General features: G+C 33.1%; 1 protein-coding gene across 1 annotated transcript in view; it reads left to right on the top strand.

Annotated features, from left to right (window-relative positions):
• The window catches only part of LOC133325813 (neural-cadherin-like), an 89,556-nt gene that overhangs the window by 36,885 nt on the left and 25,442 nt on the right, over positions 1-27,229 (top strand). The window contains exons 3-7 of the mRNA XM_061534536.1: positions 18,309-18,759; positions 19,144-19,360; positions 21,381-22,166; positions 22,565-22,798; positions 22,879-23,070. Of these exons, the coding sequence (XP_061390520.1) occupies positions 18,309-18,759; positions 19,144-19,360; positions 21,381-22,166; positions 22,565-22,798; positions 22,879-23,070 (1,880 nt within the window). The remainder of the gene's footprint in view (positions 1-18,308; positions 18,760-19,143; positions 19,361-21,380; positions 22,167-22,564; positions 22,799-22,878; positions 23,071-27,229) is intronic.

The following is a 27,229-nucleotide window of genomic DNA, read 5'->3' as shown; positions in this document are numbered from 1 at the left end:
TGAATTAAGTGTAGAATGATGTGTGCTAAGTTTCGTGAAAATCGGTTCAGATTTAGATATAGCTTCCATATATATTTTCGTCCGATTTAATGTAAATGGTGTACCAAAGTCTCTATATATCTTTTGGTTTGCACGAAATTCGGCATGGCGTACTGAATTAAGTCTAAAATGATGTGTGCTAAGTTTCGTGAAAATCGGTTCAGATTTAGATATAGCTCCCATATATAGTTTCTTCCGATTTTATTTAAATGGCGCACCAAAGTCCCTATATATCTTTAGATTTGCGCGGAATTTGTCATAGCGTACTAAATTTAGTCTAAAAGATGTATGCGCTAAGTTCCGTAAAAATCGGTTGAGATTTAGATATAGCTCCCATATATATTTCCGTCCGATTTTATGTAAGTTGTGCACTAAAGACCCAAAGTTTGTACGATTGACACACAATTTTGTATAATGTACTGAAGTTAATATAAATTGTTTTTGCAAAATAGTCAGGATGAATCCCAGTTTGTAATATATATTAATCAGCGGCAAGTCTCCTTGAAATCGATTCAGATTTACATGTAGCTTTCATATATATTTAATGTTGGTCCCCCAGGGACGTGTCGCCTCCAGGGACGTACTCATTCAATTTTGGTTTCACCCAACCCCCCGAAATAAAACATGGGTACGAGGGTGATGGCCTCATATAACTGTGCCCTCTAAATTGCAGTATTTTTGTGATATTCCACCCTACAATACGTCGCCAATATCGGTCCACTTTTAGGTGTTTTTAGGAAAAATGCCGAAATTTGTATTTGGCGTACATTATTGTTTACACAAATCGGTGTGTAGAAATGTCGGTATAGGTCCAGTTTTTGGTATGTTCCCTATATTCCAACAATAACACAAAAAATTATATTCTATAAAAAATCATAGCTTATTTGAACTTCAAATATTGATTTTTTTTAATTCACGCGAAAAAATCCTAATTTTCGAAGACCCTCAAAATTTTGTTTTTTCACACTACACATTCTAGTAGACTTTTAAATTGGTTATCATAGCTACTTAAATACATACACACTTAACAATATATTGCAAATTTCAATATTCCAATATTCCCGATGGTATTTATAATTCAATAATCGCATAATATATTGTTCACTACTCACATTGGCAAAAAGTGAAGACAACTTCATAAAAACAAATCACTTCGCATAAACAATTAACAAAAGACTGCAATAGCTGTTCATCAACATCAATCTATATGTGTAAGTGTGTGTGTGTGTTTGTACGAAAGTACCCCTCACAAAACCAAACACAGTGAACTTACTAACTAGCATAAACTAACGTTCGCTTGCAACCCATCAACGGTATGGCATACTCGTCGTATATGTATGATGCTTGACATCAACGCATTGTCACTACTTTTTTTCATGTCATCGTTATCGTTGTGTGGAGTCATAAAATAGCTCAGATGATGTTACGTCTGAAGAAAAGAAACAACAACAACAAAACGAAACAAAAACTACAACAAAAACTGTTGCAGTCGAAATCAGTCAATGACTTGAACATAATATGGTGACAAACCAAATGGTTCGGGCCACCTAGCTACCAAAGCGTAGCAATACGTCCAGCCATACCTCTCGACCCAGCAAGCAGGCAGCCAGACAAGCCATTTTGGTGATAGTCTCAGCAATGAAGACATATCCATCCATCCGCCCGTTTTCATGGCATGGACTCCCCATACAAATGGACAGATGAGGTGTCAAATTGCAATAAAAATCAGGCAAAAACACACAAAAAAATACAAAAAGACAGACAGACGAAAAGAGCTACAACGACCGGCAAGCAGTCAGGCCAACCGATTGTCTGTCCAGCCAGTTTTCTGTGACTGCCGCTGCTGCTGTTGTTTAAAAGCAGTGAACTAAAGTGTGAAATGGAATGACTGACATTTAAGTAATGAAATGACCAACTTAACTGACTGCATGTTTAACAAGAACGTCAAAGAGAATCCAAAAATAAAAACAACAACAACAACGACGATGACAACAGTAATGAGTAAAGCTCAGGCATGGAGCACATGCCAAAGATTGTTGTTGTTGTTGGCCATAAAAATGGTTGACATCTTTTTTAAACAATGCTGCACCCCAGAGTAGCAACTGCAACACGATCAAAACTGACAACAGCAGCAACAACAACAACAACACGACATTTAAAACAGGAAGTGAATAAATGGGATAACAACAATTTCTGTTATCAATTTCCACGATATGCGTTGTATGTATTTTTTACGGAGTTCTTTTCTATAGGAAATTATAAATGAGGTCGGTGATCATAATTCAAGACTCAATTCAGTACGCTATGTCAAATTTCGTGCAAATCTAAGGATATATATAGACTTTGTGAACCATTCACATAAAATCGAACGAAAATATATATGGGAGCTACACCTAAATCTGAACCGATTTTCACGAAACTTAACACACATTACTCTAGACTTAATTCAGTACGCTACGCCAAAATTCGTGCAAATCGAATGATTTTCAGGGACTTTGGTGCACCATTTACTTAAAATCGGGCGAAACTATATATGGGAGCTATATCTAAATCTGAACCGATTTTAACGAAACTTAACACATATCACTCTAGACTTTATTCAGTATGCTGTGCCAAATTTCGTGCAAATCGAAGGATATATAGGGACTTTATTACAACATTTACATTAAATCGGACGAAAATATATAAGGGAGCTATATCTAAATCTAAACCGATTTTCACGAAATTTAACACACATTATTCTAGACCTAATTCAGTACGCTGTGCCAAATTTCGTGAAAATCGAAAAAATAGGTACTTTGGTGCACCATTAACCTAAAATCGGACGAAAATATATATAGGAGCTATACCTAAATCTGAACCGATTTTTCCCAATTTCAATAGCGTTCGTCCTTGGGCCAAATTGATGAGCTGTGCCAAATTTCATCCAATTCGGATAATAAATGCGACCTGTACTTTGTTTACAATTTAACATGGACAGACGGACGGAAGGACATGCATAAATCGACTCAGAAAGTGATTCTATGCATATTCTCAAAAGGAACCATGTGTCTATCTCGTTTCCTTTTGTCTGTAACAATCGTATGCACAAAGACATAATACCCTGTACCACAGTGTGGTGAAGGGTATAAAATTCTGCGATTCTTTTTCTGAGCCTGAGCAATATTTCGCGAATACTTGCAGCCTTTTGACCGATTGACAGCTCCACTTTCTAATCCTGACATATCTTCCAAATCTTGTTTTTCCGAGGTGAATAATTACGGTATAAAATAAAATTTTTGGTCACTTTAAACTTTGGTTGATTTGACCTTCTGAATATAGACCGTTCATCATCTGAACAGCCGTTCGTTCTAAGTATTTCGTCAGATTCCCTTAACCATGTAAACGATGTAACGTTGTGCATATAATAATGACTTCTAGAGCGACTAAAAAATTTCGACAAAAATAAAGTTGGTGGTCAATTTCATGCCCTAATTATTAACGGATTATTAGTAAAAACAATAGGGTCTTCTTTATCCAGGTTCATTGCACCCGATAAATATCACCTCAACAACACCGAAAATTATAGGCTTCGTCCTTGACCCTTACCGAAAGTTCATGTAAAATTTCAAAGCGATCAGCGCGACATTTCCGCCCTCTAGTTGCGTTAATAGTAATACTAAACAATATCATAACACACATACATCTTTAAATATTTCCGTATATCTCCCACATCCGAATACATACATCCATATAATTGGTATCAATTTTAAGGTCAACTACTCCTCTTGAATATACTATCAATTTCTCAGGTCTATATTCTTCAGGAGTAAATATATACGTCATAGAATACACATTTTGTCATTTTTTCAAAATCTGGGTCCGTTTAACCCGCCATATATTGACCGAACTTCATTAAAACATGGTCAGACTCCTTTTCTATGTGAAATTTCGTGATGTTTGGGCAATAATTGTGGCCTCTAGAGCGACCAGAAAAATTTAGTTTTTTCTCCATTTCATGCGCTAAATATTAGCGGATCTTTACCAAAAATAATTGGGGTCTTCTTTGACCAGAACCCATCCTTCATGCATAATTTTGTAACAATTGGTCTATAATCGTGGCCTATATCGTATTTTCAAATTGTAATGGACAGACGGACGGATAGACACACATGTCTAAATTGATTCAGCTAGTCCAGATATCGGTTTACTTAAAGTTGAGTCTAGGACCAATATTTCGAGACGTTACATTGGGGCTTCACAAAGCTATACTACCCTGACAACATAGTTGTGTAGGGTATAAAAATTGTCACCTTTTTGACTTTGAAAAAATATTCGTTAACAAATCTAAGCTCTGTTGATCCTCGAGAAAGGTGTTCATAGGGAAATCGTTCACATAGCTAAGCTCTCTTGATCCTTGAGAAGGCTGTTCGTAGGGAAATCGACTCTTAAAAAATTATGTTTGTTTGATCCACACTTTGATGTAACTTCTAAAAAGAGCAGGGAAGGTATTTCATTAAATAATATATATTCCATTTAAAAAAAAATACTTTATTGTGGCCCTGTAACCGATGATACCATTTGCATATCGGCTGCCACTTGTAACTTTGTTATACTCCAGCGAACAGTTGAGACATGGATTAACTCTTGGCCACGGAATAAGAAACCAATTGTCTATTTGTATTTTTTTTCTGTTCCTTTGTCTGTCCCATTAAATCGGTAGCTTTCATTCAATTGTGTTTCGCTGGTTGGTTAAATTTAATCCGAAGACCCAACCAAATACACACACACAACAGCACAACAATAACTCGACAACATGACTCGGAATGGCTTCTTTCCGTGTGACATTCACTACCATTACGTTGACATTTAAGAGAATGAGAAAGAGAGCGACAGAGACATCTATTGTCTTTTATGGCCGTGTCGTGTCATGTGGGATGAATGGATCGTTGGTTGGTTGGGAAAGGGAATTGTTGCTATTGTTGTTCGTAACAGTCTGACAATTGAAATAAAGTACATCGCGAAATACGCAAAGTGCAGTCAAACAGATGCACACGAAGTGAATGAAGGATGGCAAAGAACAATAAACCGAAAGGGCAGGATTTGGATGCGGCAAGAGTTCCCGAAAAAAATCAGCAACGAAGTTAAGGCAATGACAAAGTAAGAAGAACAACGGCAACCAGTGTAACGATAATAACGACAGCCACACAGAAAATTATCCATGAATGATATGTCAAGCAATTGTATTGTGAATGAAGGAAAGAAACAAAGGCAGAAAAACAAAACACACTCACACACAAAATGAAGACGTAGAAGACGGCTGAATGAATGGCAGAGATCTGCTTGTAATTTGTAGCAAAAAACAAATTGAAGATGCAGGAGGCTGTAAAGGATACTTCATGAAATTACACACATACATATATACATACATATATACACACATACATATATACATTTTTTACTTATAAAAAATAAGGAAAAAAGCAAATAAAAAAACTGATATGGCTGGTTGTTAATTCCACCCTATTTCCTTGCACACACACAAGGATAATAATTTACTTATGTATGTAAAAACTGAAGTATGGGTGAGAGTGAACCCGCCACATTATTTTTATCACTCCTTGAATGTAACGACAAGTTGTTACATGGAGGAAATGAAGAAAATATCTACTGTAGTATAAGATAATGTCTGAAGTCATGATATTCCTTAAGATCAAGATTGACGTCATATGTTAAGTAATAATCAGCATAATTACTGCTAGTAGTTAAAAGTTCTGTTAGGTAAATATCCTTGTTTTTTTAATTATTGAAATGATTCTGTTTCCCTTTTTTACGTTCACAAAACGATTTTCTTTGCACGACGCCTTTGAAAGTTTTCATGTGAAGTAAATTGCTACTGCAGGGTGGGTGTTCAAGGTTTTTCATTACCCTTTGCAAAAAAAAAAATACCCTTTAATATTTATAATTCATCAAAGTTCAAATACCTGTTGGCTTACAACTGTGTGTGTGTTATAAAGAAAAAGGAAAGCATTTCTTTGACTCCTTTTGAAGGAACTTTAAAAAAAAGATTACCTTTTTTGTGGGAAGTCAAAGGATATGAAGCATTGCATAGTGGCTTCGTGGAGAGAAGAAAAAATAAATTAAAAAACAATCGAAATTAAATACAAAATTATTTGAATTCAGTTTTTTACATCATGAGGGCTCTACGAAGCCTGTATGATTAATATAAAAAAATTAAAATAAAAAAGAATTTTTTTGAAAATCTCAGTCTCAAAACAAAAACAATATTTTTAATAAAGGAATTTTAGAATTTTCCTTTTTATTCTTTTTTTAACCACTGTCCATTCATTTCCTCTCTTAGTTTCTCTTCAAAGATATGCAAATATAAAATACAAAAGTTTCCCTTTTTGAGTTTACTTCGGGTTTTCTTTGGTAAACAATTTTTCTGCAAAAATAAGCATATTTTCTAGTTTGCAAAAGGATTTCAATAACAAATAAAAAATAGAATAAATTATATTTAAATGGAGTTTTCAATGAAATACTTCCTCAAAAAACTAAAGAAAAAAAATATGTAAATATTACATGGAAGTTGTAAATAAAAATAAATTAGTAGAGAGTTGGAAACAAAGGCCAAGGACGGGGCCGACTATATGACACCCTTGACCACTTTGGGTACATAAAAGAGATGCTCATAAGTACAGTATCCTTTAGATAGGATAGAAATTGAAAATTGACGGCGTGCAGTAAATAGATATTTGAACTAAAATAAAACAACCCAAAAATTTAATATCATCGAGCAAAATATGTATAAGATCTATATATAAATGGACGTATTTGATCAACCATGGCATCCATTATTTGGTATGCGACACAAAATCCAAAATCTAGATTCGATTTGGTACGTTGTGCACTAATTCGTCCTAATCGGACAAACTTTAGTTATTTGGTGCATCATATTGATGAAATCGGATGAAACATATATATGGAAGCTATATCTAAACCTGAAACAATTTCAATTCAATACGCTATGCTATATTTCATGTAAAGCGAACAGACATAGGCTCCTCTATTTGCAAAAAAAAATATATGACAATATATGACAACAAAATATCGTACAAATAGGACAGGATCTATGGTGCGCCATAAAATGGGACTAAAGTATATATTTAAGCTATATTTAAATCTGAACCGACTTTAAACTTAACCAAAGCATTCTAGACTAAATTCCATACCCGCTGCTAAATTGTGTGAATATAAGACAGGTTCGGTTCCCATTTACATAAAATCGGACGAAAATATACATCTTAACCGATTCCAAAACAAAATCACATACATCAATCTGGACCTAATACAGTACTCTGTCCAAATTTTGTAAATTTGACACGATGTTACTCCATTTACATAAAATCGGATGAAAATATATTTGGGAGCTATATCTAAATCTGAACCGATTTCCACAACACTTCTCATACATAAATCTGGACCTAATTCCGTAAACTGGGCAAATGTTGTCTTAATCGGACAAAAATGGGCTGTATGGTGCTCCATTGACATAAAATCGGACTATATTTGGCAGGAAACTATATATGGGAGCTATACCTAAATCTAAACCCGATTCCAACAAAACTTCGCAAACATTAATCCAGACCTAATTCAGAACTCTGGAGCTACATGCAAATCTGAACCGATTTCAACAAAACTTGGCATACATCAATTTGGACATAATTCAGTACTCTGTGCAAAATTTTGTTTCAAATATTGACAGTATGGTGATCTATTTATATAAAATCGGCCGAAACTATATATGGGAGCTATATCTGAATATGAACCAATTTCAACAAAACTTGGCATAGATCAATATGGAACTAATTTAGTACTCTGTGCAAAATTGAGTCTCAATTGGGCCAATATTGGAAGATTGGGCACCATTTACATAAAATCGGATGAAACTATATATGGGAGCTATATCTAAATCTGAACTGATTTTCTCCAATTTTAATATGGTTAGTCCTTGCACCTAATAAGTGACTTGTGCCAAATTTCATCAAAATCTGATCATAAATGCCACCTGTACTTTGTTCATAAAAATACATGGACAGACAGACATGCGTAAATCGACTCAGAAAGCGATTCTGTGGATATTCTCAAAAGGAAGCATGGGTCTATCTCGATTCCTTTTGCCTGTTACAAACATGTGCACAAAGACAAGAAGGCCAAGTAAAAAATAATTTTAAATTCTAGGATCAAGGTAACCTAGAGAAAATATTCCTTTAATTCCAGTATAAAGGTAGACAAAGAAAAATATGTTTTAAACATCCACGACTTAGATGGACAAAAAATTTTTTTTTTAAATCCACGATAGGAGAGACAAAAAAATATAAAAAAAAACAGGAGAGCAGAGATCAAAAATATATTTTTTAATCTACGACTAAGACAGACGAAGAAAAATAGTAGAGGTCATGAACTTTTTTTTTTAAATCCACACCTTAAGTCAAGAAAAATATTTGTTTTTTTTTAAATCCACGCCTTGTTAGTCCCTGGAATAATTTTTCTTTAATGATCCACGTTTTAAATTTCCAATGAAGCTCCTGCGAAACCTGGACTTATTCAAAAATATTTTTTTAAACCAAAGGCGTAGATTTTTTAAAAAAATGTATTTAATTTACAAACATTTTTTGTTATTGTTTTATTGTTGATTTTTGTAATTGAAAATAGTCCTTATTTTTGATGGTGGAACATCGGAATTCGAAAATTCCAACGGTCTTAGAAACAGTACATGTCTGGCTCTCGTATGATCTAGGATTATTGACTTCGCTTTAAAATTAACAAAATGGCGGACCTTTGAAAAAATATTTTTGGAAAATCACCGATTTTTTAACAAAAACCAAGTTAAAAAATAAGGAAGATCTTCACCGATTGGCTTTATCCTAGTTCATACGATAGCTATACACTCACAGAGAAAGGTGTAAAAATTTGGAATCGATTGGGTTATTAGTTTTTGAGTTATCGTGCCCGCCATTCGCAAAAGAAAAAAACGCGTTTAAAGTTTGAGAAGCCCTTCAGCCGTCACTTGATGCTGACACAATAAATCGGCTATATCTTCAAGAAATCTTGAGATTTTCACTTGAAATTTTGTAGAGACATGCTTTAATTAGTGTAGATTCGAATTATATCAACAAAAATTTTGACCCCGGGGGTCCCCTTAAGTCTAGAATGATGTTGCTAAGCTTCGTGAAAAGATCCATAGATAGGCCGATTGACACAACGTACTGAAGCAATATAAATTAGTCTGTTGCAAGTTTCCCTGAAATCGGTTCAGATATAGATATATAACAAAAACGCGACGTCTGTTAGGATACATATGTAGAATATACCCAAAGTAGTGAAGGGTATAATATACTCGGCCCAGTCCGACTTTACTACTTTCCTAGTGTTTTTTTTTTTTTTTTTTTTTTTTTATTTGCTCCAGTTTTTGTTTTTATAGACATACCCCAAGCCATATTTATTTCCCTCATGTATGTACTATTAATTCGTTTAACAACCATTCCAAAAAAAATAATTTTCCCCACAATTTGTTTTTAATTTCTGTTTGTTGCTGTTCATTCTTTGCTTCTTAAAGGTACTAAAATTTCACTTAAGCCATTAAAATGCAATGAATTAGAACCGAACACTAAATCAACTAATGAAAACTACTAAATACTATATTCTTCTTCGTGGCAGGGAAAACTGGCCTCCCCACAGTCCCAATCCCACCCATAATATACTAGCAATAAAAAGTTGAAATTTAATAGCATGCAACAACAACAACACCAAAACAAAAACTTGCAACTACATCACAAACTTGAACTACATAACGGGCAAATAGTCTCCACTCAACCTGGTCCTTGTTTGGTGGGGTGGGGTTATTCATCCCTCGATGTCAGTTTTAAAGTAATAAATTTGTTGCTCACGTAAAGTAATACTTAAACGGCTGAAGAAGAAGAAGAAGAAAAAAAAACGAGTTAAACAGCAAAAAGGGAAGTCCGCTTTTTTGTCTACAATTCCGTAGTTTAAATGTTCTTTTAATCCTTCTTCTATATGGGGGGAAGGAAAAAAAAATAAGAAAAAACCGTGAAGCAAGTAAATAAAGATAATGTTATAAACGTTAACGGAGAGCATGAGTAATAGACAAGGAAGAGGTTTCCTTTAAACCCCTTCTCCTTATAAAAATTTTTAAAAATTTATTTCCAAGCCTAGTACACAAGAAAGTGTAGACATTTTGCTACCACATACCATGATGATGTTTCCTTCCTTTCCTTCGTGCAGTAAAGAAAAAAAGATATCATTTCTCCCAGCACAAAATGTCTGCAACGGAAAGTAACAATTAAAAAACAAGACAGGATGTTAGACTTACCAAGAAAATACTTAGTTAAAATATGTTGTTGTTATTTTTGTTGCGGATATTAATGGTTAAAAGGCAACAACAGAAGAAAAAATAACGCAACGCAATTTTTCCATCAAGACTCTCATCAAAACATCATTAGGATGTAAAGTGAAAAAAACTGGAAATCTGTAAAGGATACCAAGTACCAAGAAAAAAAAATATTTTAATAAAGTTTTTCCGTAAGACAGAATAGTTAAATTGTAATAATAATTTGCAATTCTGCTTTATGGACAAAAAGGAATTACAGACCATTAAGGAAAGTAGTAAAGTCGGACGGCGCCGACTATATGATACCCCTCACCACTTTGGGTGTATTGCACAGATAAATCCTAACAGACGTCGCATTTTTGAAGGACCAGTAAAATGAAATTGGATCCATAAACATGTCATCCTGCCACTTATACTAAATTTTTTATTTGGTTAGATATAGGGTTATTTGGTTAGAAGGTGGGTGCTGATTGCACCCACCTTGTTGAAGCATTTATATCCAACCTCTAGGTTATGCTAACTTCAGTACGTTGTGCAAAGTTTCTGTCAATTTGGCGTAAAATCGGACGAAAATATATATGTAGAAGCTATATCAAAATCTGAACCGATTTCAATGAGACTTGGCAGAGATTAACTACAGTTCATTGTACAAAATTGTGTGGCAATCGGGCACACAAGTGCACAATTTACATAAAATCGGAAGAAAATATATATGGGAGCTATATCTAAATCTGGGCCGATTTTCCGGAAAATTAACACACATCATTCCAGACCTAATTCATTACCCTATGCCAAATTTCGTGCAAATCGACAGATATATACGGAATTTGGTGCACCATTTACATTAAATCGGACGAAAATATAAATGGGAACTACATCTAAATATGGACCGATTTTCAGGAAACTTAACACACATCATTCAGCAACGCTGTGCCAAATTTCGTTCAAATTGAAAGATATATAGGGACTTTGGTACACCACTTACATTAAATCGGACGAATATATATGGGAGTTATATCTAAATCTGCATCGATTTTCAGGAAACATCACACGCATCATTCTAGACCTAATTCAGTACGCTGTGCCAAATTTCGTGCAAATCGGATGATATACAGGGACTTTGGTATACCATTAAGATTAAATCGGACGAAAATATATATGGGAGCTATATCTAAATCTGGACCGATTTTCAGGACATTTAACACACATCATTCTAGACCTAATTCATTACGATGTGCCAAATTTCGTGCAAATCGAGGGAAATCTAGGGACTTTGGTGTACAATTTACCTTAAATCGGACGAAAACATATATCGAAGCTATATCTAAATCTGAACCGATTTTTCCCAATTTCAATCGGGTTCGTCCTTGGGCCAAATAAGTGATCTATGCCAAATTTCATCCAATTCGGATCATAAATGTGACCTGTACTTTGTTTACAATTTAGCATGGGCAGACAGACAGACGGATGGATGGACGGACATGCATAAATCGACTCAGAATGTGATTATATGCATATTCTCAAAAGGAACCATGTGTCTATCTCGATGCCTTTTTCCTGTTACAAACATATGCACAAAGACATAATACCCGGTACCACAGTGTGGTGAAGGGTATAAAAATGAAGCATACTTTAAGGAGGTTTGAAGTATGCGCATATTTGATACCATTTTTATTGATGTTGACAAGATGAAAACCAGATTTATAATTCATCTCAGATTTAATTGGTTATTTTTCACTTTAATTTTTGCTATTCTAGCATAAGAAATTTAATTTGGTGTTTTTTTTTTTTTTTGAAACATTTTAATTTTTAATGTCAACTGTAATACAATAAATTTGGCAAAAATATTTAACTACGAATGTTTGTACAATAATTAAAGTTTTAATTTGCAAATAGCTGCCTTGATATTTGAAATTTTAATATGACAAAATGTGATGCATACTTTGAGGATTGTTTACTGAAGCAAACTTTAGGGATACTAAATATTCATAGGGTAATTTTTTGGGAATATTTCAAATATTTTATATATATATATATATATTTTTTTTTTTTTTTTTTTTTTGTTTTGAAAATCAGAACCTGAACCTGGTTAATAGTATTGTTAAATGTCCATCAGAATATGTTTCCATCCGTTTGTTTTGCATTGAATTCACAATTAAATACTGTATAAAAATTAAATTTTAATTACTTTCACTCCACCCCGCCCCCACCCCCTCTCTTTTAGCAACCTGTATAAATACTGTCAATAATTTGCTTGTCAAAAATCCATTAAATCATTGCCTACCTTTAGGCTATTATAAAATACAAATTTATTACAGCATATTGTCGACAATATATTGTAAGTGATTTTATATAGTCACACACACACACACATACACACTTACTTATACATATAGATATATGTGTATATAACATTTAATCTACAAAATGATTATAGCGTGTTAATGACACAGCGGGAAGTGGTAATCTTATTATAAATGTTCGCTCGTTCGCTAGCTCAATAATATTGCAATTAAATTCGATCCATGAACACCACAATCGACAGAAGTTGTTGTTGTTGTTTTGCAACAACAGCATTATAATGTCGATGTGTGACACATTCAAAAGCCACAAATGCCATGAACAGTTACAATATCCGTTCTTGTTGCCCAAAACGGAGGGGAAAGGGTAATGACCGCGAAAAATGTATCAACTATGACATTTTTGGTTTTAAATAGTAATTAAGTGCAACAAATGCATTTAATGAGATCGAATCCGGAGGAAGGATATAAAAGAGCGGATTTTTTCCAACTTGTTTTAGAGGAAATGTATTGGAAAATTTATTTGAAGCCTTGACTTATTAATGAGGTTTTCCACAGGGTTATATTGAAAATGATTATTGGGGGTTTTTCTCCTAAAAGTAGGCAGCAAATGGTGAGGGAATATTTTTTGAAAGACCATCAGAACGTAGATTATTAAAAATAAAATTTTTTCGGGCATACAATTTGGCGTAGATTTTTTAAATAATATTCTTCAGGGCATACAATTTGGCGTAGATTTTTTAAAGAATATTTTTCAGGGATTTTTTAAATAATATTTTTCAGGGCATACAATTAGGCGTAGATTTTTCAAAGAATGTTTTTAGGGCATACAATTAGGCGTAGATTTTTCAAAGAATGTTTTTAGGGCATACAATTAGGCGTAGATTTTTCAAAGAATGTTTTTAGGGCATACAATTAGGCGTAGATTTTTCAAAGAATATTTTTAGGGCATACAATTAGGCGTAGATTTTTTAGAGAATATTTTTGAGGTCATACAATTAGGCGTAGATTTTTTAAAGAATATTTTTCAGGGCATACAATTAGGCGTAGATTTTTTAAAGAATATTTTTTAGGGCATACAATTAGGCGTAGATTTTTTAAAGAATATTTTTCAGGGCATACAATTAGGCGTAGATTTTTTAAAGAATATTTTGTGAGGCCCAAATGAAGGCGTAGATTTTTTATAGAATATTTTGTGAGGCCTAATGAAGGCGTAGATTTTTTAAAGAATATTTTTCAAGGCATACAATTAGGCGTAGATTTTTTAAAGAATATTTTGTGAGGCCCAAATGAAGGCGTAGATTTTTTATAGAATATTTTGTGAGGCCTAATGAAGGCCTAGATTTTTTACAGAACATTTTGTGAGGCCTAATGAAGGCGTAGATATGTATAGAATATTTTGTGAAATTTATCTTTAATGAGGTGTAAATGAAATACATTTTCACATTTCCTTGCGTTCTTGGCATGCACTCCACTTCCGCTAGCATTGTCATTACATTAATATACGGTCTGTTGCATAGTTTTAGGGGAGAACATATAAATGTCCCCCTAGATTTAATGCTTTGTTAAAAATGTTCCTTATAGTTCGTCACATAATTAAAACGTTCCCTTATCTATCTCTCTACTTCAACCGCAAAGAACGACATAACCTTTAGCACTGTCCCTCCATTCAATGGCTCAACTATCAAAAAAAAGGGCAACCAAAATCTATTCAAGTCCCAAATATTACACCCCCGCTCCCTTGGTCACAACTCTATTCACAAAACAAAGTTCAATTACAACATTTATGTGTCAACGAAGGTTTTGGGGCTTGCTTCAAAAATATTCTAGTCACGTCCTCTACAGTTGATATTTTTTCTTTTCTGTTTCCTTTCCTCTCCTTTCAAAAGGAGTTGTTTCCCATCCCTTCTGAGGAAATTTTTCCCAACCGTGACATGGAAGCGTTGCTCATTGAAATTTTGACACGCAAACATTGTCAAAAACAAACAAAACACCAGAAATCATCGATCCGAAAGAAGGGAACTCGAATGGTTGAATTTCTTACATGAAACCATTGTAAGCTTCAATTCTACGAAAGGAGGAATAGACTTACCCTAGCCACGTGAAAATCATTAATGTTTACATTTGAAAGTATTCTTACCACTTACTTACATAGAATTTACACTTTAACAACTGAAGGTAGCAACCCCTTAGCGTCTGCACACCAAAGCGGTCGTTGACGCTGCTTCTTTGGCTTTGGGTATTTTTCCTTACTTTTTTTGCTCACCCCTTACATTTGATCCGAAAAAAGGGTAACATTTTCAGAGAAATTCTATTTTTTCTCTTCTTTCTTTTGCAAACCAAAGTTTATTCAAACTTTCTCTCTTCGGAGGTAGTCAAATGGCAAAAATCATAACCAGATGTTACAAGTCGTTCTAAAACTTCTTTGCTTTTGTAACACCCATGGCGAACATTATCAAAGGGGAGGGGGAGAGTGTATCGGTGTGAAAGAAGTTTATGAAGATATAGACTAGTATCTGTGCATTTTTTGTCACTGTTATGTTTATTCCTAATATTTGGTCACCAAAAATAGCTGTCATTTTAACGGTAATGCCTGTCATTTGCAGGTAATGTCTTCAGCAGAGTATAGAAAGAATTTTAAAGAATATTTTTAGGGCATACAATTAGGCGTAGATTTTTTAAAGAATATTTTTTAGGGTTATGCGTAGATTTTTTAAATATTTTGATTATGAAAATGGAAATTTTTTAAAAAATTTTTCACTGTACAATTAGGCGTAATTTGTTAAATAATAGTTTTCAGGGCATACAATTAGCGAATTTGTTAAGAATATTTTTCAATGAAGGCGTAGTTTTTTTAGAGAATATTTTTCCAAGGCCTACAATAAGGCGTAGATTTTTTAAAGAATATTTTTTCAGGGCTACAAATGAAGATGTAGATTTTTTAAAGAATATTTTTCAGGGCATACAATAAGGCGTAGATTTTTTAAAGAATATTTTTCAGGGCATAGATTTTTTAAAGAATATTTTTTCAAAGCCTACCATAAGGCGATGATTTTTTAAAGAATATTTTTTCAAGGCCTACAATAAGGCGTAGATTTTTTAAAGAATATTTTTTCAAGTAATAATGAAGGCGTAGATTTTTTAAAGAATATTTTTTTCAAGTAATAATGAAGGCGTAGATTTTTTAAAGAACATTTTTTTCAAGTAATAATGAAGGCGTAGATTTTTTTAAAGAACATATTTTCATGTGGAAATTTTTTAAAGTAATAATGAAGGCGTAGATTTTTTAAAGAAAAATGTTCAAGCATCCAACGAAGGCGTAGAGGAAGGCGTAGATTTTTTAAAGAAAATATTTTCAAGTGGAAATTTTTTCAAGTAATAATGAAGGCGTAGATTTTTTAAAGAATATTTGTTCAAGCCTCCAGCGAAGGCGTAGATTTTTTAAAGAAAAATGTTCAAGCATCCAACGAAGGCGTAGATTTTTTAAAGAAAAATGTTCAAGCATCCAACGAAGGCGTAGAGGGAAGGCGTAGATTTTTTAAAGAAAAATGTTCAAGCATCCAACGAAGGCGTAGAGGGAAGGCGTAGATTTTTTAAAGAAAATATTTTCATGTGGAAATTTTTTCAAGTAATAATGAAGGCGTAGATTTTTTAAAGAAAATATTTTCATGTGGAAATTTTTTCAAGTAATAATGAAGGCGTAGATTTTTTTTGAGAATGTGTATAGAATCACTTTCTGAGTCGATTTACGCATGTCCGTCCATGTATTTTTGTGAACAAAGTACAGGTCGCATTTATGATCCGATTTGGACGAAATTTGGCATAGGTCACTTATATGGCCCAAGGACGAACCCTATTGAAATTGGGAAAAATCGGTTCAGATTTAGGTATAGCTCCAACATATATTTTCGTCCGATTTAAGGTAAACGGTGCACCAAAATCCCTATATATATCTCGATTTGCACGAAATTTGGTACAGCGTAATGAATTATGTCTAGAATGATGTGTGTTAGGTTTCCTGAAAATCGCTTCAGATTTAGAAATAGCTCCCATATATATTATCCTCCGATTTAGGGTAAATGGTCTACCAAAGTCCCTATATATCTTTCGATTTTCGCGAAATTTGGCACAGCGTAATGAATTAAGTCTAGAATGATGTGTGTTAAGTTTCGTGAAAATCGGTTCTGATTTAGATATAGCTCCCATATATATTTTCGACCGATTTAAGGCAATTGTGTACCAAAGTCCCTTAATATTCTTTCGGTTTGCACGAAATTTGGCACAGCGTAATAAATTAGGTCCAAAATGATGTGTGTTAAATTTCCTGAAATCGGTTCAGATTTAGATATAGCTTCTATATCTGACTAAATGAAAAATTTAGTATCGGTTGCAGAATGACATGTTTATGGATCCAATTTCATTTTACTGGTCCTTTAAAAATGCGAATATACCCAAAGTTGTGAAGGGTATCATATAGTCGACCCCGTCCGACTTTACGGGTTAAAAAATATTTTTGAGGGAAGTTTTTGCCTTTAAAATGATGTAAAATTTCCTTTCATATCAATTAATGCCAAAAGGAATCTTTTGTTGTCTTGTTTCCTTTTCCGCTTATTTAACACAATTAATTTTCATACATTCGCATACATATGTATGTGCATCATTGTGTGTGTGTTTGTTTGTGAATGCTGACTTCAAATTTCTGCTCTAACGCCTTTTTTAAGTAATGTTTGCTGTTAGTCTTACCGCCAGGATTTGTTTTTGGTCCTTTCTACTGCTGATGTTGACACAAGTCACATGACTGTCATATGATGCAGCATGTCACTCACTGTGAGGCCCTGGGATGATTGAAGCGGGTGGTGGTGATTTGTTCTTCAATTTTTTTTAAAGTGCTTTACAAATATACCGAGACAATGTCTATGTTTCATTGTTCATCTGCCGACAATGTGCTGATATACAAATATGTAGTTTCCACTAGAGAACTGTTTGGTTGTATTGTTCCTTGGCTTTTGAGTGTGTGTTTGAGTCTTTGTTTTAATGACAATATCTCAGGGTTTATTTAAAGGATTTTTTTTGTTTCTTTTGTATACCTTTCTGAAGTGATTGATTTCAAAGTCGAGGATAAGAGATTTGTGTTTCTTTCTAAATCTTTAAAAGAACTTCGCTGTGAGTCAGAAAAGGGATTTTTTTATATTTTTAATCCTAAAAGTAGACTTTAATCTGAGAACAAATATGCTCCCAAAAAGTATGCTTTAAATATTTCCATTATAATGGGAAATTTTAACAAAATGAAGCTCATGGTCTGGTCGGGGCTGGAAAATTCCGTTTTAGGTGTGAAAGCCCTTGCCGAGCGTAGAAAAAACCAATAGAGAAAAGCTCGCTATAGGTCAGATTAGTTAGACACATCCTAAAAATAGGCTATATTATCTTTTTTATAAAAATTTATTTATTTTTTTAATAAAAGTCATATTCTAAATTTTCCTAAATTCTATGCTGTATGTATTTTTTTTCATTTTATAAAAATTATTTTTTTTTTAAATCAAAATTTAACCTTTTCCCTCTCTTCTTCTTTATTTTTCCAGCTGGTCTTAAATACACCGATAATCAACGTGTCATCATCCATGTCAAGGATGTCAATGATGAACCACCCTATTTTATTAATCGCCCATTACCCATGCAGGCGGTAGTACAACTAAATGCTCCACCAAATACACCCGTATTTACTTTGCAAGCTCGTGATCCTGATACCGATCATAATATTCACTATTTTATTGTACGTGATCGTACCGGGGGACGTTTTGAAGTCGACGAACGTTCTGGAGTTGTACGAACACGTGGTACTGATCTCTTCCAGTTGGATATGGAATATGTCCTTTATGTTAAGGCGGAAGATCAAAATGGCAAAGTAGATGATCGTCGTTTCCAAAGTACACCCGAAGAACGTCTGAGTATTGTGGGCGGTAAGCGGGCGCCACAATTTTATATGCCAAGTTATGAGGCGGAGATTCCCGAAAATCAGAAAAAGGATTCAGAGTAAGTCAGGCAATAGGGAATTTTTTAAATACATTTTATTTTTTAATACATTTTTAAATACATTTTATTTTTTTATCTTTTATTAAATTCAATTTATTTTATTTCTTTTTTTATAAAAAGTGTTTCTTTATTTATAAAGAAATATTTCTTTACTTGTAAAAAATATTTCTTTATTATTAAATTAACATTTGTTCGCCTTCATCGTTCCTTCCTTTTGAGTGCCAATAAATTTTATATTGTGCTCGAAGAAGTAGCGTTGATTGTAGACTTCACATTTTATTTAATTGCAATGCCTTGAAGTATGCTTTAATTTCGTTACACAATATTTTATTCTCTTACTCATTCTCTCCGTCTCTCTCTCTCTCTTTCTTCCATGTCCTGCAGCATTATTTCCGTCAAAGCCAAGTCATTTGCAGACCGTGAAATCCGTTACACATTAAAAGCTCAAGGCCAGGGTGCAGGTACCTTCAACATTGGTCCCTCATCGGGTATTGTTAAACTGGCTAAAGAATTGGATTTCGAAGATTTACGACAGCCTCATGTCTATTCGCTGATTGTAACAGCCACCGAAGATTCGGGTGGTTTTTCCACATCTGTTGAGGTAAGTACTACTTGAAAGAAAAAATAAAATGCAACTGTGTTAGTGCCCTGGGTAGTCGAAGAGGATTACGGCGATGATGATGGTGGTGTTTGTGTTGCCCTGAGTGCTGCAAATTTTCAATATGCTTTAATGGCAAATTGTAGTGTTCGCTCACTGGTTATGGCCACCCACTAACCCGCCTCCTCCAACACCACCATCAACAAAATTTTTCTTATAATCCCAAAGGGCCTTTAGTTGTGCAAAATTTCAATACACACAGACCCTTTTGTTTTGTATTACTTATGGTTGACTGAACTTCTGTGTCGTTCGCCTAGAACTCGCCTTTGAATTATTGACTTAGGCGGTAGGTGAGGTGGTGGTGTTGACGGCTGTGTAGATTGGGCCACATGGTAATGATGGTAGTAAATTTTCCAAGGGCAATTTAATGTCACTAGAGATTTGTGTTGTAACTCTAGCCAACGTTATGCACTTAAATGCATAATTTTCAATAGCTCTATATAACGAGTAACGGATTGTTGGGAGGACCTTGTTCGTTAGATGCGAAAAACTAATGGCAGGAAGGAAGCATTGCCGTCAATTGACAGTTTTATTGGATATTTTCTTACTCAACGACAGATTCTGAAAAAAAACTCTTCCAGTAAATTTTATTTAAATTGCATCGAGACGAGGGAGTAATCTGGTTATTGGAAAACTTATGATTCCGGATATTGAAAACTAAATGAAATATTTATCAGATATACAAGGAGATAGGGTTATTATAAAAATAAATTAGATAAATAATTTATGGATAATAGAAATCGAAATTAGAAGCGTTTTAAAGGACTTCGATTTGTATTTTCCATGGAAAAAAATCAAATAACCTTGGTCAGAACTTTTTTTTCTATAGAAAAAAAATGCACCGACCCTTAGTCTTAACATTTCTTGCACTAGAAAAAAATCGAACTCACGTGGTCGCAGGTTTTTACTATAGAAAAAAATTCACAGACCCCAATTATACCTTTGGTCGGATGTTTTTTCTATAGAAAAAATCTTAGAGCCTTGGTCGGAGTTTTTTTCTATAGAAAAAAATTCGTAGACCCTTGGTCGGAGTTTTTTTCTATAGAAAAAAATTCGTAGACCCTTGGTCGGAGTTTTTTTCTATAGAAAAAAATTCGTAGACCCTTGGTCGAAGGTTTTTTCTATACTGAGACCCTTGCTCTCAAGATTTTTCTTTAGAAAACAATTCATAGGCCCAATGACGAAGGTTTTTTCTACAGACAAGAATTCATAGACACCTTGTCCAAAGTTTTTTCCACAGAAAAAAATTCCGATACCCTTTGTTCGAGGATTTTTGCTATAAAAAAATTTAAGAGACTTTAAGAGGTGGGAGTTTTTTTCTATAGAAAAGAAATCGTAGAGCCTTGGTCGTAGTTTTTTTTCTTGTATAGAATAAAATTCGCAGGCTCTTGGTTGTAGGTTTTTTCTATAGAAAAATATTCGCAGACCTTTTGTCGGAGGGTATTTTCTATAGAAAAAAATTCGGAGAACCGTAATCAAAAGTTTTTTCGTTAGAAAAAATGCACAGACCCTTGAAATTTTCTGTAGAAATTTCGTAGACTTCTTGCCGAAGGTTTTTTCCTAGATCCTTGGTTGGAGGTTTTTTTTTCTCTAGAAAAAAATCGTATACCCTTGGTCGGAGGTTTTTTCATTAGAAAAAAATGTACAGAAATTTTCTGTAGAAATTTCGTAGATATTGGATCAGAGGTTTTATCTATAGAAAAAAATCGTAGACCCTTGGTCGGAGGTTTTTTCGATAGAAAATTTTTTTCATTAGAAAAAATTAACAGACCTTTAATTTTTCTGTAAAAAAAAAAAATTCAGGGAATAGTCGGCTATTTTTTCTACAGGAAAAAATCTGAGAACCTTGGTCGGTTCTTTTGTCTAATTGATGGCTTTATCGTAGAACCTGGGACCTTCACCTCGAATTTTTCTTTGATTTTGTTAATTTTTACTAATTTTAATTATCTCTCTCTTTTTACAGCTCACAATTCGTGTCACCGATGTCAATGATAATGCCCCCAAATTTGAATTACCCGATTATCAGGCCCATAATGTTGATGAAGACATACCGCTGGGCACAAGTATATTACGTGTCAAGGCCATGGATTCCGACTCGGGCGCCAATGCTGAAATTGAATATTTAGTATCGGATGATCACTTCGCAGTCGACACGAATGGAATTATTGTCAACAATAAGCAGTTGGATGCCGATAACAATAATGCCTATTATGAATTTTTGGTTACGGCCAAGGATAAAGGTGAACCCTCCAAATCGGGTGTGGCCACTGTACGCGTCTATACGAAAAATAAGAACGATGAAGAACCGAAATTTTCACAACAAGTCTATACACCGAATGTGGATGAAAATGCCGGACCAAATACTTTGGTTACCACTGTGGTGGCCTCCGATAAGGATGGTGATAATGTTCGTTTTGGTTTTGTTGGTGGTGGCACTTCGTCCGGGCAGTTTGTAATTGAGGATATAACGGGTGTAATACGTTTACATAATAAGGCAATTACTTTGGATCGCGATAAGTATGAGTTGAATGTTACCGCCATGGATGATGGTTCGTGTTGTGTTAATGGTGACCAAACGATTCACACCTCCACCGCCGTGGTTGTGGTCTTCATCACCGATGTCAACGATAATAAGCCAGTGTTCAAGGATTGTGCCACATATTATCCCAAAGTGGAAGAAGGTGCTCCCAATGGCAGTCCGGTTATAAAGGTGGTGGCCACCGATGAAGATAAGGGTGTTAATGGACAGGTAAGAGAGATGGAGAGATTTTTGTGGAGAGAAGAGAAGACAATTTGGTCTCATAAATGTGAATATTTTTGAAGTTATAAGGACTTTTGTTTTTTATAAAAAAAAATTAACAAATATAATCTGAAAATTGGAAGATTCACCCTACTCCCTTCAGGAATTTTTTTCACACCTCTATTCTCTCTCATTTTTCTCTGTAATAAAATTGTCATATTTGTTCATTTTATTTGTGACAAAACAACAGCATTTTCCCGTTGAAAAAAAACTCATAATTACATTACATAAATGCAATAAACATGTCTGCGGGCGGCAGAGAATTGACAATTTAAAAACCACATAATTAATTCAATTAAATAATAAAAAAATAAATAATTGCATTCCATTTATTTACTCAAAATTAGGTCAAATACTCAATTGTGCAACAACCAAATCAGAAAGGCACTAAATTTACAGTGGATGAGGAAACTGGTGAAGTGTCCACAAACAAAGTGTTCGATCGTGAAGGTGATGATGGTAAATTTGTATCGGTCACAGTGAAGGCCACCGATCAGGGTGAACCCAGTTTAGAGGGTGTTTGCTCCTTCACCGTGGAAATTACCGATGTCAATGATAATCCACCTCTGTTTGATCGTCAGGTATGTTTGAAATAAATTTCGTAATTTTCATTCAAAATAATTATTCAATTTTGTCTTCTCCTCCCCCGCCTCCCTCACAGAAATATGTTGAAAATGTCAAACAAGATGCCAGCATTGGTACCAATATCCTACGTGTTTCTGCCTCCGATGAAGATGCCGATAATAATGGTGCCATAGTCTATAGCCTGAGTGCTCCCTTCAATCCCAATGATTTGGAATATTTTGATATACAAGCCGAATCCGGTTGGATTGTCTTAAAGAAACCGCTTGACGTAAGTTTTTCGTTAACTGATTTATCATATTTAAAATTTTCGATTTTTTATTTAAAACATTTATTTATTTTTTTAGTTTTGGTTTTAGTTTTAGTAAACAAATTCTATGTTTTCCCCTTGAGTATGAAAATCTAAAAAAAGTGATATAAAAGTGGAAACATAGGAAAAACTAACAACAAAAATTTCTTTGGTTGCCAAATACTAACCATTTCTGCTAAAAATGTGGGTTAAATAATCTTTAGAAGAAAAAAATATTTAATGGAGTAAAGAAAAAAATTTAAAAAATCCAAAAAAAATGTTTCTATAAAAAATCCTCCTTGAATTTTTTTCTATAGAAAAAAACCTCAGACCAAGGGTCTCGGAATTTTTTTCCATAGAAAAAACCTCCGACCAAGGGTCTCGGAATTTGTTTCTATAGAAAAAAACTCCGACCAATGGTCTCGGAATTTTTTCTATAGAAAAAACCTCCGACCAAGGTTCTCGGAATTTTTTTCTATAGAAAAAACCTCCGACCAAGGGTCTCGGAATTTTTTTCTATAGAAAAAACCTCCGACCAAGGGTCTAGGCATTTTTTTCTATAGAAAAAACCTCCGAACAAAGGGTCTCGGAATTTTTTTCTATAGAAAAAACCTCCGACCAAGGGTCTCGGAATTTTTTTCTATAGAAAAAACCTCCGACCAAGGGTCTCGGAATTTTTTTCTATAGAAAAAACCTCCGACCTAGGGTCTGTGAATTTTTTTCTATAGAAAAAAGTTCAGACCAAGGGTCTGTGATTTTTTTTCTATAGAAAAAAACCTCCGACCAAGGGTCTCGAAATTTTTGCTATAGAAAAAACCTCCGACCAAGGGTCTCGGAATTTGTTTCTATAGAAAAAAACTCCGACCAATGGTCTTGGAATTTTTTTCTATAGAAAAAACCTCCTACCAAAAGTCTCTGAAGTTTTTTCTACAGAAACAAGTTCAGACAAAGGGTCTGTGAATTTTTTTCTCTAGAAAAAACCTCCGACCAAGGGTCTCAACATTTTTTTTCTATAGAAAAATCAACCGACCAAGGGTCTAGGATTTTTTTTTATAGAAAAAACAGCCGAACAAGGGTCTCGGAATTTTTTCTATAAAAAAACCTCGACCAAGGGTCTCGGAATTTTCTTCAATAGAAAAAACAACCGAACAGGGGTCAGTGAATTTTTTTTTCTATAGAAAAAAACGTGCAGACCAAGGATCTGTAAATTTTTTCTATAGAAAAAATTTTTTTTGTGTAGAAAAAACCTGCGACCAAGGGTCTCGGATTTTTTTTCTATAGAAAAATACTACAGACCAAGTAGAAAAAACCTCCGACCAAGGGTCTCGGAATTTTTTTTCTATAGAAAAAACCTTCGACCAAGGGTCTCGGAATTTTTTTCTATAGAAAAAAGTTCAGATATAGAAAAAACTTTCTGTAGAAAAAACCTCCGACCAAGGGTCTCGGAATTTTTTTCTATAGAAAAAACCTCCGACCTAGGGTTTGTAATTTTTTTTATAGAATAAAACCTCAGACCAAGGTCCTAGAAAATTTTTCTATAGAAAAATAGTTCGGAACAAGGTTCTATGATTTTTTTCTATAGAAATCTTTACTCCTTTAATATTTTTTTGGAACTAAAATTATTAACCCCGCCTCAAAACTAACCAAGAAAAATTTCTTTAGTTTAAAATACTAACATTCGGTTTGGACGATAATGATAATTAAAGGGTTCAATACCAAAGAAACCCCTGCAAAATAGGTTGCCCCATAATTTCTGCCAGGGATTTTGGTTTTCTTTTTATGTTTTTTTTTTTTTTTTAATATAAAAAAAAAATAAATATTTTTCTTTGTAATGGCTTTTTCTAATACCAATGCGATATAATGGAAATTTGATTACAATTTTATTTGAAATATTTTATTTTATTTAAACTGCACCATTTTTAGTTAATTTTTTAAATAAATAATACAGGCCAACCAAATTTTTTAAACTGTAGCTTGGGTTGCTGTAAATCATTTATGGTTTATTTATAATTATTTGCAATTAATTAAAAAGAAGAAGAATATTTTTTTAAACTTAAAATGGATTTTTTTTGATACTAAAACCCAATGAAAAACTGAAAAATAAAAATCCATAGGTAACAAGTAAGCAGTGCAAATTTTTTTGAGAACCACATAAAAAATAAACTAGAACATTTTTGAAAGAAAGAAAAAATTGATATAACAATTTTTTTTATATTTTCATTTCGTATAACAGTTTTCAGTTTTTGTTTTGATTGTCCAATATATATGTTTTGCTTTAGTTTAGTTTAAGAAAATCAGAATGAAAACCAAACTAAAAAATTGGCTTAAATGCAATTCAATGGTAATGAAAGAAAAACAAAAACAACCACAAATTGATTTTTAACATTTTTTCCTAAGCAAAAAAAAAAACAAAAACACCAAGTGTTTGAAATTTCATATAGTAACAAGGTTTTGGGTCAGGCTTTTTTGTAAATATTTGAAAAAAAAAGTAATCAAAAATCAACACGCCAAATAATTTTACACTTAGTCTTAAGTAAAAAAAACAACAACCACTCAATAACCTAACAAATCCTCCTTTTACGAATTTTAGCTATATTAACAAATATACCAGTATTTTTTTTTATTATATTTAATATTATGTGGCATTTTCATATATATAAGCAAATGTTTCAAATGAATTTTTGACGAAACATTATCCACAAATATGATGGCAATGTTATTTTTTTTCTGTGTAATTTTTAATTTAATTATTATTACTTTAAAATTTTCTTTTTCTACCCCCTTCCCCCTCTAAAATCCTGTGCTTGTTAATCTTTTTTGAAATAAAAAAATAGTAAGACAGAGGCTAAATATATTTTTGAAAGTCTCTGGAAGTTTTTTCCAAAGAAATCACAATCTAAATGGAAGCATGCCTACCAAAAATAATTTTATATATACAAAATTATATATATAAAACAAAAAATTATATATAAATGTCAGTAACTCTTCTTAAAGGTTATTTATTATTAAATTTTATGTTACTTGCACCTTTTTGTAATATTTAAGTTATTAATAATTTATTTAAAAAAAATAAGATTTCTGATTTCTATTATTCTTAAAGAAATTTCTTTTCCTAACTATAATTTTCTATTTTTTTAATTTTCATATATATAAAAAATATGCAAAAAACAATCAAACAACAACGTAACAACTATTTCAACATTTTCTTTACATAACCTCATAAAAGGGTTGTTATCCTGTAAGTAAATATAATATGAATTTTAGGAATTTATATGCTTCCTCCACGTACTATATAGAAATATGTGGAGATTTTAGAATTCCATTTAAAAAAAGTCAAATAATTGTTGAATGTCTTAACAGCACACCTGCATATTGTTGTTGTATGCAAAGCAAAAAACGTTGAAAGAAATCATCGCTCCAGAACTTCTAATGATTACACATAAACATAAAAAATTAAAAAAAAAAAAACAAACCTATTCGATATTCAATGTTCCATTTGTCTGTGTGGTATTTATTCACCTTGCTAACCAAATCCATTGTGCCATTGATGTTAGGTAAAAAAAATTGCTCTTCGGTGTCAGTACAAACAATGAAATGTTATGGTATAATTTGAAAGGAGATATTTTAGGAATCATTAAAAAAAATAAAAACAAAATGTGATACAATTAAAAAAATACATTTTGAAAATCTTTGCCATACCGGACGAATAGGAAATGTATATATTTATTCCGGCATATCGATTATAAAGATTGTATTCCAAAATCCCAAAATCTGTCCTATATTTCATATCGCTTTTATTGACTAATTTCGCCGGTCGCTTTGAATTAAACTATAACTATGTCATTACCAATATTGTCCACAGCCACAATTTTTGATATCTAAGAGTTCAGGATCTCATTATTTTGTCATCTTTTTACAATCAGATATTTTTAATTATTTTTAAGATTTTCTAAATATGGAGTATGTATTTGATGGTGGCACATTAAACAACCAATATTTTCTATCCATTAAAAACTCTCCTATATTTTCTAACCCCGCCCCCACCAGTTCCGATCAGGAAAAGATTCCTTTAGTTGTGATTCAATCAAATTAATTCCTTATTTTTTATCAATAATTATATTGTCCCCTTCTAAGTACTCCC

The sequence above is a fragment of the Musca vetustissima genome, unplaced genomic scaffold (assembly GCF_032173495.1).
Source record: "Musca vetustissima isolate MV318-11 ecotype Yass unplaced genomic scaffold, APGP_CSIRO_Mvet_v1 utg19053, whole genome shotgun sequence".
NCBI classification, from domain to species: domain Eukaryota; kingdom Metazoa; phylum Arthropoda; class Insecta; order Diptera; family Muscidae; genus Musca; species Musca vetustissima.
Note: the sequence above shows the minus strand (reverse complement) of the source record. Positions and strands in the feature narration are given on the sequence as shown.